At 34.6% G+C, this 14,321-nt stretch overlaps 1 protein-coding gene across 1 annotated transcript; it reads left to right on the plus strand.

Annotated features, from left to right (window-relative positions):
- Positions 1 to 8,562: 8,562 nt before the first annotated feature.
- On the plus strand, positions 8,563 to 9,843 carry LOC131068132 (uncharacterized). Its single transcript, XM_058003317.2, has 3 exons — positions 8,563 to 8,789; positions 8,942 to 9,033; positions 9,385 to 9,843. Exons 1-3 carry the CDS (start codon positions 8,660 to 8,662, stop codon positions 9,550 to 9,552), a joined length of 390 nt encoding a protein of 129 aa, XP_057859300.2. The 5' UTR covers positions 8,563 to 8,659; the 3' UTR covers positions 9,553 to 9,843.
- The last annotated feature ends 4,478 nt before the right edge of the window (positions 9,844 to 14,321 follow it).

Genomic DNA, 14,321 nt, shown 5'->3' on the forward strand with positions numbered 1-14,321 from the left:
AAAATGCATCAAATAATTTCACAATCACATCTGTTTTGTCATAGATCACTTGATTCAATTGCAAAGTAAAAAGAAATTCTTCAGTAATAACATTAACCATGCACGAAGGATCAATAAGCACTCCACGGCAAGGTGTATTCTTGACTTTTGCAACTATGTATAAAGGACCATCAGGTGCCATAGTTTCACTAGAATCAAATGTGATGGAAGGTTCTTTAGGGTTTTCTTGCTGCTCTACAAAGTTAATCACATTCGGAGTCATAGACACAAGACCATCAGATGAGAAAGAGGAATCATTAGTCTCAATCGCATTAGAGGTATGAGAAGGTAATGGATCAGTAAAAATCTGAAGATTTTGGTTAGGAGGAGCTACAGATGTGTTGCCTTTATCATTCACTCCAGAAACAAAGATAGTATTATTATCAATCAAATCTTGAATTTTACCCTTTAAAGCAAAACATTTTTCAGTATCATGCCCAGGTTGACGATGAAATTGACAAAAAGATTTGTTATCAAAATAGGGTGAATTAATCTTTGTAGGATCTATTTGCCTTATAGGAGGAAGAGTAAGCACATTTTGTTCCAATAACTTATTCATAATACTATGCAATGATTCATTCAAAGGAGTATACTTTCTTTCTTTCTTGAAAAACTTAGAAATAGGAGGCACACCTGATGCTGCATTCACATTGTTGTTGATGATGTTTTCATTGAATTTGATGGAATCTCTGTTCGGTTTAAACTTTCCAAATGGTTGTTGACTGCTATCACCCTTATCACTCGGAGCCATAGGATGTGATTGTTCCATTTGACTCACAGTCAGTTGATAATTGTGAAGAGTTGCACACAACTGTTGGAAAGAAGTAAACTCAGAAAACAAAAGTTTATCTTGAATATCTTTTTGTAAATTAGAAATAAAGATTCTTTGAATATCATTGTCAGGCACTGGAAAAGAAATTTGAGCATACAAATGCTTATATCTACCAATGAAATCAGTCACTTTTTCTTTAACACCTTGTTTACAATGCATTAAATCAATCAAAGTAACTTTAGGACTTATATTGTTTTGAAATTGTTGAATGAAAGCATTTGCAAGTTGTTCGAAAGAAGTAATAGAATAAGAAGGCAACGAGCAATACCATTGTAGGGCTTTGTCTCTTAATGTTCTAGTAAACAGTTTTGCAAGCAACCTTTGGTCATAAGCAAAATCGGTACATATTGTTTGAAAAGTCTTAACATGTGTTAGAGGATCTCCTTTACCATTATAAAGCTCCAAATGTGGGATTTCAACATGTTTAGGAGGGATAGCTCGAACAATGTCAAGAGAAAGTGGGCTCGCAACATCAAATGTGGGCACACTAAACTTAGATTGATTCATAGAGGCAATTTGTTGCTGTAAAGAAGAGACAGTTTGTGCAAGATTGTTAATGGTCGCTTTAGTCGAAGAATTCATATTAGATGTGTTAGATTGAGATGGAGGTGTTATGTTATTGAAAGAAGGTAAAGAGTAAGGTGGCGGGACACTATGATAGTTAGTCATAGGAGAGGATTGGAAAGGAGGAACACTACAAGGAGAAATGGAATGGTTGAATGAATTGCCCCCTTGCGTCATGTTCATTTGTGGAGATGTAATAGGAACACTCATTGAAGGAATGAATGAAGAAGTTGGATTGAATGAAGGAAGAGGGTTAATTGAAGAAGAAGGATTGCCCCCATGACTGGTAATCATAGGCGGAATGTCTTGTATAGAAGTAGTCATTATGTTTGATGTAAAGGTAGGTATGCTAGCATTAGAAGTTGTCAAAGGAATAGAATGATTGACTTGAGTGGGAGGTTGTGTATAACCTAAAGTTTCGGCACAACTCTTCATAGGCATCACATTTGAATCCACAATGTGTGCAATACCACGCAAAATATCAATTCCATTCTTATCACTTTGAAGCATACGTTTTAGACCCTCAATTAAAGGAAGAGCTTGACTATCGAGGTATTCTTGAGACATCCATTGTCAAAAATCGTCAAATTGGTTATCCAATTTCAAAAGTTGTTCTACAGAAACCTCATGGAGAGCTTCTTCATCATTAAGAGGATTAGAGGAATTACCCATGTCCTCGTTAAAAAGGCCATTCAAATTAGGTTCCATCTCCTCAGTAATTAAACCTTGGAAAGACTTAATTCTAAGGCTTCGTCTAACGGGAATAGTGTAAGTAGGGCTTATTGTTGTAAAACTCATACACTAGAGAGGGAGAGAAGATTTTGAATTTAGGGGTAGCAAATTTCAGTAAAATCAGCCAATCTCCTAGATTTAAGCTGTTAAATGCAATCACGACAATCTCCCGAAATTTCGGAAAAAATGTCAGGGACCGTGGCGCTCGGAGTGCACACGGTCCTCGCAACTTTTTTCAAAATTTGCAGGGATGAGAGTTATGATGATTTTAAAGCTAAACTGAAAAAATTGAGTGATTTTACGATTTGTAGCTAGGCCAAATTAAATTTGCAATCTCAAAATTGAATCCTACCAAGATTGTCGAAAAATGCAAAATTTGAATTTTGAAAAAGAGAGGGAAACTGAAATTTTGGATTTTATGATTTTAGAGGGAATAGCAAAAGCAATGCAAGTTTTGAAATTTAAAAGTTGACTCAATTTCACGCAAAATTCAATTTTGAAAGCGAAAATTAAAGTTGTTATAATTAAGCACTTAATTTCAAAAGTCACAAATTGCAAGAATTTGAGTAAAGTACTGAAATTTTGAATGAATGCTAACACACTTTTCAGATTTAGGACAGTAAGAACACAATTTTGACACAAAATTTCAATTTCAACAATTTTTGAATGATTAGAAGCCTTAATCCAAGCAATCACTAGACCAACTTTGACTTTAATTTTGAAAGTGTTAGAATTGATAAAATCAACCAAAATTTTGGATTTTAGCAGAAAAATACAGTAAGATCTAGCTCCTGAAATTTCGAAAAAAATGTCGAGGACGATGGCGCTCGGAGTGCACACGGTCCTAGCAACTTTTTTCCAAATTTTCAGGGATGAAAGATATTATGATTTTATTGCGGAATCCAAAGTTACAGCTGATTTGGAGATGTTTTGATCAGTGAAATTGTCGGACAAAGGTTGAATCAAGAGGGTTTCAAAAATTAGGGTTTTGACACTTAACCACTTAATTTTCAAAATTAAAGCACAAATATGAATTGATAATTTGTAATAAAAGGGCAGATCTAAAACAAGCATTAACAATTAGACATTTCACAAGCTCAATTACTAAAAAGAAAATTTTAGGGTTTTTATGCAATCAACCTCTAAAATTTGCAAAAGATCAAACATGGAAATGTAATCAAGGAAGCCAATTTTCAGATCTAGCCATGAATAATCAGAAAGGATGTTCACGTCGGGTTCACCAAAATGTAAAGCGGAAAATCGAACCCTAGTTGCTCTCCCCTCTTCCAACTCCGAGGAGAGAGAAGGGAGGTTACTAGGATTGACGGTTTTCACTTAGGGGAGACTTTACATTCAAAAGAGGGGTTGAAACCCACAAGATCCAATCCCACACAATGCAAGATTGGATTCTAAATGAATTTCAAGGGTTATGACAGCAAGGCTACCCTCTTTTGTAAAGAATGTAGATAGAAGGATCAAGCTAGGAATGCATAGAAAGTGAGAAAGATTCGCTTATAAACAGAGATAGGGATATAGGATGAAGCTGGGGACCTGGAATTAGTAGTAAAATGTCGAGACGACGCTGTCCTGCAAATTTGAGCAAAATTTGATGGGACGATGGCGCTCGGCGTGCACACGGTCCTCCGAAAAATCCACGAAACGAAGGGGGATCTGTTCGTCTCTACACAAGGATTCCAGATCTTCAATTTCAGCCATGTACCTGGAACCTACACACAGAAAAGCGAAGACGATTGGGGGGTTAGGGATTAGGGGTTTTCCCTTAGGTCAAACCCCGGTTTTGGAATTAACCAAGAAATGAGAAATGCTGTAAATGTAAATGACTATAATGTAAAACAAGTACTAGTACCTTGTTGTAAGAATGTTTGTATTCTTACATGCGAAGGTGTAGATGTTGTTGTATGTTGTATGGTGTATATTGTTTGTATGTGATCTCCTCTTCAATGGTTGAATCCTTGTCTTGAATGCAACACTTAGCCTTGAATGGAGACTTAGAATGATCAATTGCTTGAAGGAATGCTTGAATGCTTGAATGCTTGAATGTTTGAATGTTTGAGTATCATTTCCACCTTTTTTCCATCCATCTTTTTAAATGAGAGAGGAAAATGTAGTTTATATACTTGCCAATTAGGGTTGATAGACTGATTTTTCCGACCTTGGGCCGACCAGGAAAGAGTATTTTCCAATTTACAAACATAAAGACCCAAAGCCCCATAAGAGACCGGGCCCAAAATAGGGCCAGGGACCAGGGCGCTGGGCGCCATGGTCCTGGGGGACCAGGGCACTGGGCGCCATGGTCCTGGGGGACCAGGGCGCTGGGCGCCCTGGTCCTGAAGGACCAGGGCACTGGGTGCTCTGGTCCCACCTCCCGGGACAGCAGGGTGCAAGGAGGGATCAGGCAGGGTGTTAGAAAAATGTAGTTTTTGGTGCCATGAGCAAGTTTCGGGGTCTCCATTCAGGTTCAGTGTTGCGTCGCCATCGTGAAGACCCAAATGCGGTCAAAATTGCAAGTGTCGCAATTTTAGGACGCTACAGTAACATACTTGTGTTATATGCTATTAAGACAAAAAAATAATTTTCAACACTTTTGGTCCCCCATTTTTGTGCACATGCCTTGGTGTGCATTCTTAAACTGAGGGTAAGAAGAATCATCTATGGATTTTTAGGGACGATATTTTGTTACTTTGAGTTGGAACCATTGAAATAAGAGAGGGTAACACACACGTGCTCTTCTATTGGTATAGCCCATGTGTCCCATATTTAAAGGAATGTGAGCTTAGGTAGGAAGGAAGTGATCACCAAAACAAGATCAATATAGGTGGTTTAACTCAATTTGAAATTTAGATTTGAAATTTATGGAAGAAATAAGGTGAAAATATATTAGAGGGGATATAAAAATATTTAATTTTTGGAGTAATAACCTAGGAAACGATAATATGGCTGGACAAGTGTCAAGTAAGTTTACAAGGAGATGTAGAGCTACGTGAAAGAGAAAAGGGGAGAATAGGGATAAGGAATAGATCCTACAAATTGAACAAGACATAAAAAGGGGGAATGCACTAAAGAGACAAGGAAACTAGGCTAGAATAGGGTCAAAAGGAATAGATTAGTGGAGGGGAGGTAACCAGAAGCTAGAATGAGTACATAATAGATAAATTCAATTAGAGGGCATTAAAGTTATGCCTTTATAGTACCTGAAGGAATTGAGAAACCCTTGTTCTAAGTTCACATTCATCATGTCACAAGATCTATTATCTTTACATGTTCTATTATTATGATTGGTTAAATTGTCTCAAAGGAAAATAAATGTTTTATGATAATAAACAAAGAATTTACAAAGCTAAGATTTTATATTCAATCCATATATAACAAAAAAATCACAAGATAATTGTTTATAATTTATAGTTAGATATTAACACGATTTCATTAAAATAGATACAACATAAAAGCAATTAGATGGCATTAAAGTTAAGCTTTTATGGTACCTCAAGGACCCTATTCCAAGTTCACATTCAAATAAATTTCTCCTACAAAAGAATCATATTTTGTCAAATTCATCATTTCACAAGATCTATTCTCTTTACATGTTCTATGATTATAATTGATTAAATTGTCTCAATAGAAAATAAATATTCTGTCATAATTACCAAAGGTTCACAAAATTAAGATTTTATATTCAATCTATTTATAACCAGAAATTATAAAGATAATTGTTTATAATTTATAATCATATTTGAATATACCTTAAAAAAGATATTAACACAATTTCATTAAAATAAATCAAATTTTTACCATCTTATAGACAGCTATAGAATTTATACCTTATTGGTTAAACTTTGAATGCCTTCTAAGCATACAATAGAGTAATAACATTTATACCAAACTCCTCCCGACAATGACTCTACCTTGATAGACAAATTGAAGTATTTTATATGCGACAAATTGAAGTATTTTCCGCCAATCTATTGTCAATTTAGCCATTAACTAGATAAAAATCAAAATAGCTTTGAGTCTAATTTTTATTCAATTACTAAATACGGTCAAATATACAGTCTGATGACTTCTGCGAAACAGACTGGTTTCCTTCTGTAATTTCTCTGCTCTTTCTCGGAAGGACTCAACTCACTAGCGAAGAAGAAAATATCTTATAATAAGTAGAATTAATCATGACTATTATCACTGACTCAACATGGTTAACATTTGGGTATGAGGGTTCAAATCCTCCAATCCTACTGCTCCAAGAAATGTAGGAGAAATGTAGGTTTTACTTTTATTCAATGCAGGCAATAAGATTGACTAACAAGCATCATGCATTTCATACTATTGATTTTGTAATAAATGGTTGCGATTGACTAACAAGTCACTATCACGTTGTACAAAAGATCTGTTTTGAAACCAACATAGTTTCGACCCATTTTGCTCATGTTCCAAAGAGACATACTCATAAGCTTGGTCAGATTCCAGTCCCCAAGGAAATCTTTAGAAAAGATATTTTCTCTCTAAATCAAATTATGAATACATATAGATCTTTCTATGTCATTTCTGGTTGTTCTTTTAATTTACAGTATTTGGCTTTGGGTGTGTTTTCTGAGGAGAAGATGCCAATATGGGTGAGAAAACTACCCGTATCTTTACCAGGAAAGCAAAGCCTGCCTCTTGTGGACTGATTCAAAAGTTTTCATCTTAAGTATTACATTCTCCATAACATTCAACAACTACTTGAGATTGCTATATTATTTGTACTGTTTTGAACCATTGACCTTCTACCACTTGCAAGTTAGAAGATTTAGTGTTTTAGTTACTGATGTGGGCATAACTTGTTTTACTTGTTTGTCTGTTTTATTTAAGGTAAAGTCTAACTCAGAACACACAGACCGTTTGTCTGTTTTATTTTAGAAAAAAAAGGAAAAGATTTTTTACCTCATGAAGTCTTGGGATGTGAGAACACAATTTTCTGTCGAAGTTTAGAAAGATCTTTTGTATTAATCCCGCCCCCCACTCCCCAAAAAAAGGGTTAAAAACAATGATCTGCCGTATAGTAAATGTTGCATTAAATTCGTATATGTGGTTATTTTATACGATATTCTAAAATCTATAATTATTGCATTTAACATCAGCTGCTGTTCAGATGTCTGTATTGTTCTCTTAATCTAATTCAATGAATTCAGATTATTGTACTTCACAAGGACACTGCAAAACATTAAATAGAGTCATTTCAATTGAGAGACTATTTGATATTCAGGAAGGTGATGTCTATTCAGGAGGGTGATGTCTATTCAGACATTTAAACTGTATTTATTTACTAGAAATTGCATCTTGCTGTGTAATGGGTACACCGAAAAGTAGTTTAATTAGAGATTATTTTGGTATATTTTTGGCATATACCTATTTGTTTAATACATGGACTAATTCAATTATGCATTCACTTTAGTGATCCAAAATGACTGAAATAAAATCTTTGAATTAGACTCTATTTTCAACATGCTCAAGCTACGCTTGCAACAAGGAGAGGAGAGGGAGGGAGAGGTATGGATAGAAACATAGAGAAATAGAGAAGGTAAGGAGATAGAGATAGCGAGGAAAATAGATATAGAGATGAAGATTCTCAATTTGTTTATTATTCTTTTTATTTGATTGTTTTTTCAATAGAATAGTTTATATATATTATATTGAAAAATAGTATATATTAATTATATATCATTAATATTGTTTTTTCAATAGAACCACATATTGAAGGATAGCCATTTGAAGTATTATGGGTAGCTATGAGTGTTTGTGTAAAAGGGGTATTTTCGATTAATTATCTCCCTTTGTAGTATGAACAACATACATTATCCGACTAGTTCCTAGTTATGACCTTTTGATAGATGTTCACATGTTAAGTTTACTTAGTGAGTTAGGAATATTTATAGAAGTCTCTTGTAGATATGTGATCTTACCCTTTAGTTGTCACATGACATAGGATTAAGGAGGTTGTCATCATCCTAGTTAGCCATATCACTCAAACTTTTCTATATAAGTAAGGTCTCATACATTGTATCGCACAATGTAAAATTTTGCCATCAACCACTACAATATTTTCATTTCAATTCACAATAATTACCCATTTAACCAACCAAGCATCTTCCATCTAAATTATAAATGCTATTTTTAAAATTCTACATTCACCATATACATTAGTGACAACTCAACAAGTGCAATACTGAAACTTTTCTTACCACCATCGTAAACGACAAAAATAGGTTATTACGCAGAAGCTCTATCTTATATGGGACAAAATGGAGGACTTTCCACGAATTTATTGCACACATTTTTATTTATTTTATTATTACGGTCAAATGTGGAAATGTGCAGTCTGATGGCTTCTGCGAAACTCACTGGCTTTCCTTCTGCAATTTCTCTTCAATTTCTTGGAAGGACTGAACTCACTAGTGAAGGAGAAAATATCTATTATAAGTAGAAGTGGAACTATCGATGACTCCTACAAAGTGGTTCAACATGGCTAACATCTGGGTACGGGGGCTCAAATTCTCCAATCCCACTACTCTGAGAAATGTAGGTTTTATTCAATGCGGCTTTCCCCATGTTCCAAACGGACATACTGGTAAGCTTGCTCAAACCCCAGGCGCCAAGGAAATCTTCAGAAAAAGTTTAATTTCTTAGTCAAATCTTGAATAAATATTTCTCTTTCTACCTATACCATTCTTCTTCGTTCTTTTAATTTACACTTATTTGGATTTGGGTGTATTTTCTCAGGAGAAGATGGCAATATGGTTGAGAAAGCTACCAGTATTTTCACCAGGACACCAAAGCCTATCTCCGGAGGACTCATTCAAATGTTTTCATCTGTAAGTATTACATTCTACACAACATTGAACAGCTACTTCAGATTACTTTATTGTTTGTACAGTTTTGAACCATTGACCGCCTACCACTTGCAAGTTAGAAGTTTTAGTGTTTTAGTTACTGATGTGGGCATAACGTGTTTTAATTGTTTGTCGATTTTATTTAAGGTAAAAGTCTTAAGTCAGAGCACACAGATTGTTTAAGCTCTTGGTTGTAATTGTACTTCTTCTCTACGGTGTGTTTTTGGGCTTAATCTGTGACAGAAACGTGTTCTCAAAAGAACAAAGAACAATTCATCATTTTACAAACTATTTCGTTAATTCTTGGATTGTGGTGGTTGTTTGTGGGTCTAGGCTCCAACAAATCCAGGCAAAAATCCAGGATCTGGTCCACACCATGATGATAAACCGGGAAGCAAGAAGGATACAGGAAAACCAGCCAAGGATACAGGAAAACCAGCCAAGGATACAGGATCTGATCCAAAGAATCTCCATGAAGAACGAGAAGCAAAAAATAGCTAGAAGATTTAGCATAGATGTATGCATAGAGTAGAGTATAAGTGCACTTGGTGTTTTGTTATAATGCAGGTTGTGTTAGTTTTCTCTAGCTCTGCTTAAGGATCACATGCTTGTCAAACTGCTTTAAGTGTTACAAAGATATCATAAGTCAATGTCCTGGTAAAGTGCAGAATGATGTGTCTTGATTGTTCTGCCACATATTTAGCAAGCCTTGTAATGTTGAATTACATTCGTATATGTTCCTTGTTATTTAAAACGATATTGTAAGATATATAACTATTGCATTTAACCTGAGGTACTGTTCAATAAGTGTCCATATGAGTCTCTTTAAGCTAATTCAACGATTTGGAATTATTGTACGTAACAACGCCGTATCAAAAACATAGAATAATCATCTTCAACGATTTCTTCACTGCTCTCTGAAAAAAAAGAATGGGAAGAAGATGAACTCTGAATAATGGTTGTCTGGTTTGAAATCTTTTTCCGATTTTCGCCGAAGAATCTTCACAAAATTTTACTAGTCGCTTAGGGTTTCTATGAGCTCTCAGAAGTGGGATTTCAAAAAAGTATATAGGATTCCAAATAAATAAACTCTTACCAGGCGTGTAGTATTTAACAAATAGTAAATGCAAATTTTGTTTGTCGTCGCCCAAAACTAAGAAGACGATACGATCTGCTAAGAATTGACGGCAGCACACATCCCACCATTTTAAAAGAAGAATAACTATTTTAACTGCGAATAGATGCGTGAAAATCGAGGTTGTCGCCGTACAAAAAATTTAGAAGTATATTGTGCTATGCAGATTTAGCAAAGCTGTAGGAAATACAAGTATGTAAGCGTGCATTTATTTTTAGCATAAGATGTCTTAAATTCAAATCTAATATCATCCATGGAAGATCTAGGTAGTGGCTGACAATATATTTGGCTGGGGATCAAACTCACTAATCTGTTTGTCAGTGATTTTTATGCGGAAGGCGTATACAATATGGAATGGACAAGCTAATTGTTAAAATCAATGGTTCAGATCTTGCAAAGTGATTGGAATGATTTCATCAGTAAATTTCAGAGTTATAATAACTTCACTAGTAAATTCAAGAGTAAAGGCACGTACAATCCAAATGGAATCGTGGACAATAATGTTTGAATGTTAAGTGAGAGCACGCTATTTAAAAAATTTGGTTTACGTTACTGTGATCCATCCATTACCCCCGTCAGAGAACCACTTTTCGGCACTGCCTGCAATAAAGTCTCTCTTTTTCCATGCTTACGGATTTACTTACCATCAGTAGATGAATGAATGAATGTAAAGGGTCCATTTACTTCATCATTACTCCAAATGTTCTCGGTTTTCCTGTGTAAAATATAGCCATTAAGAGGAATAAATGATAAATGAATTTACAGGCCTATGATCAAGTAGAACCGTGAGGAGACATCGATAGACTAGCTTCAATATTATTTAGTGGCATTATAGTAAAATCTAATTTATATATAATATTATTATTAAAGTTTAAAAATTAGTTTTATTTTTTATTTAATTATCTAATAATTTATTATTTTTTTACTTTAAAAAAATTAAATTTTGATATACATTATTGAAAGCAGTCCAAAGTCAAAAAAGGACAGAACAAAGGAGAACCAAAGCACTACTACAGAATGTGGTCGAATGGATCGACCAAGTGGTCCACCCTTGGGCCCCTTCCATCCAGACCACCTTTTTTCAATATTGGAACTGGGTTAGCATGGCAATGTGGTCAACCTTGGGCATCCTATTGTTGTTAATCTCTTTTTGCAGCTTCTTTAGAGCCTCTTCAAAGGAAGACTGGTTGTTCGCGAGCTTCCTCCACTCGTAGTCATCCTTCATTTCATATATGAACATAGTGGCGTGACCATCTTGCAGGAACCAAAGGAACTTATGCCTTTCGACATTCATCAAGAAGCAGACCTGCGAAGCAATTTTTAAAAAAGTGAGTCTATGAAGCGACTCAGTAAGACATCTGCCATTGCCATTAAATTTGTCCTCATTTCGAAGCTTCCAAATGAACCAAAGGATATAGGAAGATAAGATAAACAAGAATAAATTAGCATCCTTTTTTAATCCATCAATATAACCAGTAATAATGTTAAAAATATCCACATGATTAGGAATGCAAAAACCAAACATTAACCAAACCTCCCTGGCGAAGGAGCAATCAAAAAAAATGTGTTTATCGGTCTCAAGTAATCTGCAAATGGAACACATATCAGTACTGAGGATTTCTCCTTAATGGAAGTGTGTCAATAATAAGCTGCCACTTAAAACATTGAATTTTAGGGGGAATCGGGCTTTTCCATAGACGAGTAAAGCATTTATACCTACCAAGAGTTGTCAGGTAGATCCAAGTACCACAGCATGTTAACATGGTTAACAATAGAGTCATCATTGGAGATCAGGTCATATATGGCGCGACATTTAACATTGGGTAGGAGAGAGCCATATTTTCATTTGAAAGTCAAGAATCGATGAGAGTCCAGATCAGTAATAGAGGGCAGAGCAAGGGTATCGCATGCATTATTTATCATATGGTATGTTCTTTTTACCTCGAGTAAATTTAAGGATATGAGAACACAATTTTCTTGCTTGTCGAACTCTTTGAAGTCTTGGGATATGAGAACACAATTTTCTGCCAATGTTTAGAAAGATCTGTTGTATTAATCCCCAAAAAAGGGTTGGAAACAATGATCTGCAGTATAGTAAATGTTTCATTAAATTCGTATATGTTTTCTAATGAAATTTTCTGAATTCGATTGTGTGTATTTATGGAAATCTCATAGCTTTATTTGTATATGTTGTTATTTTGTATGATATTGTAAAATATATAATTATTGCATTTAACATGAGCTGCTGTTCAGTATACGTCTGTATTATTCTCTTCAGCGAATACGTCAACCGTATATTCAGAACATCTATCCAGACATTTGAACAGTATTTATTTAGTACTTCAAAAGAATTGAAAGCTCTAGGAAAGATTAATGCACCGTCCACTCAAAACTGGCCTATGGTACTTCAAAATCCTTTCACACCCGATTCACCAAGATTGTTGTCTCATCGTGATTAGACGATTTTCACGGCAACTTTTTCATACAAAATATTAAACAGATTTTTAGCCAATGTTTTAAAATGATATGAACCTACACAACTTTCGATATATAATGAGGACGACAAGATTTCAAAAAAGGAAATAGATAAGAACCAGAATGGATGGAAAGTAAAAAGCATTCATTTCTGTACTTAAAGGTAGTCTATACAATATGAGATTTGATTATATTGTAGGACACTCTTTCATTTACATTATCATGCCTTCACTTATTTGGGGAGAAAACTAGTCTTAAGTGTTTTATTCCATTTGCAATTGATTAGGTAAGTAATCTTCAAGTCATCTTGATCATGTTGCTATTAAAGCTAGTCATGATTTTATCCCATCACATAGATGTTATTTGGTTTGCTACTAAAGAAAGGCTAATATGAGGTGTTGTAGGCTTTTTGCATAGACTTTAGGATGCAAAGCATGTAAATTATTTTAAGCGTACAAAACGTTTAATATAATGTATTTAATTATAATGTTTCATGTCCTCTTTGATGACTGTTGTGACCTAAGAGAAGCTTGAGTCTTACTTAAATAGAGATTAAAGAGTTCAGTGCCCTCACTATGCATTACTTAAGTGTTGTCAACCTCTTTGCCTCAAAGAAATGTATCTACACGGGGAAGCAAGTAAGGTAAGTAGCAACACACCCTACGATGACACATTTTTTTCTCATATATTGTATTGGTTGATAGATTGCTATCATTATCTCGAACATGTTTTGATTCTCGAAGTCTTTGGCTGAAAATAAAATAAAAAGTACTCATCTTCTGGTACTTGTAGCTTTTAACTCTCCATTACCGACTCTCATACAACCTTTAAAAGTAGAAAATTAGATCATACTAGTTCCTCGGGAGGCAAATTAACTTAAAATCTAGCAAGATAACCTATTGTTGACATAGAACTCCTGAATTTCAGTATTTCCCTGATTGTATTGAGCTATCCAGGACCGTTGTGAATCATGATTATACAGTTTTTTGGTTGATAAGAAAAAGAAATGGGCTAAGGTACTTTTAGGTCTCAGCCATGGGCATAAAATATTAGATCATGTGGTCACAAAATTTGGTGTTATTGGGTGATTCAGAGGTGGTGCTTAAGTTCATAATCAACATTCCATTCTTATCTTCTATAAATTAAAGGTTCCTTCACAATGACACTATGCTTCAATGGCTACAAACACCAATTTTGGTTAAGGAATTCACAACATTGGTTTGAAATTGGAAACATTCTAAATCGATCTAATATAACATAAATTAACCATCAACACCCTCCAAAGCTTCAAGATATCTCAACTTGTATTTTGTCCACACAAGTAAGCCTAGAATCTAGTAGCCCTTCGAATAGGAACAATCCTTCACAACTTTTAGATAAAACCTGATATACCAACAATAAAAACATATTTGAGTACTCATTTGGCTTCTTTAAAACATATCCAGAACTTAGGTAGGGTTATTTTGAACCAAACCTCTAAAATCATGACTTACTTTTGCAATTAGGTCTAACTTGGTTTGTTTTTTCAATCTAAGACAGGAAAATAGTCATCCATAATTTTTGAAAAACCATAATAAAAAAATCTCTTTGATGAGGTTGTAGATAAGATAGTTATTTACTTTCCTTGAAATTTTTATGAAGATCCAACGGTTAAAAAGGG

The sequence above is a fragment of the Cryptomeria japonica genome, chromosome 10 (assembly GCF_030272615.1).
Source record: "Cryptomeria japonica chromosome 10, Sugi_1.0, whole genome shotgun sequence".
Taxonomy (NCBI): Eukaryota; Viridiplantae; Streptophyta; class Pinopsida; order Cupressales; family Cupressaceae; genus Cryptomeria; species Cryptomeria japonica.

What these genes read in the sequence shown, in the direction of transcription:
- LOC131068132 (XM_058003317.2), top strand. Translation starts at nt 8,660, where the DNA reads ATGACTCCTACAAAGTGGTTCAACATGGCTAACATCTGGGTACGGGGG. An exon ending in TGTTCCAAACGGACATACTG is followed by an intron (nt 8,790 to 8,941) that starts GTAAGCTTGCTC and finishes GTATTTTCTCAG; the next exon opens with GAGAAGATGGCAATATGGTT. An exon ending in TCATTCAAATGTTTTCATCT is followed by an intron (nt 9,034 to 9,384) that starts GTAAGTATTACA and finishes TTGTGGGTCTAG; the next exon opens with GCTCCAACAAATCCAGGCAA.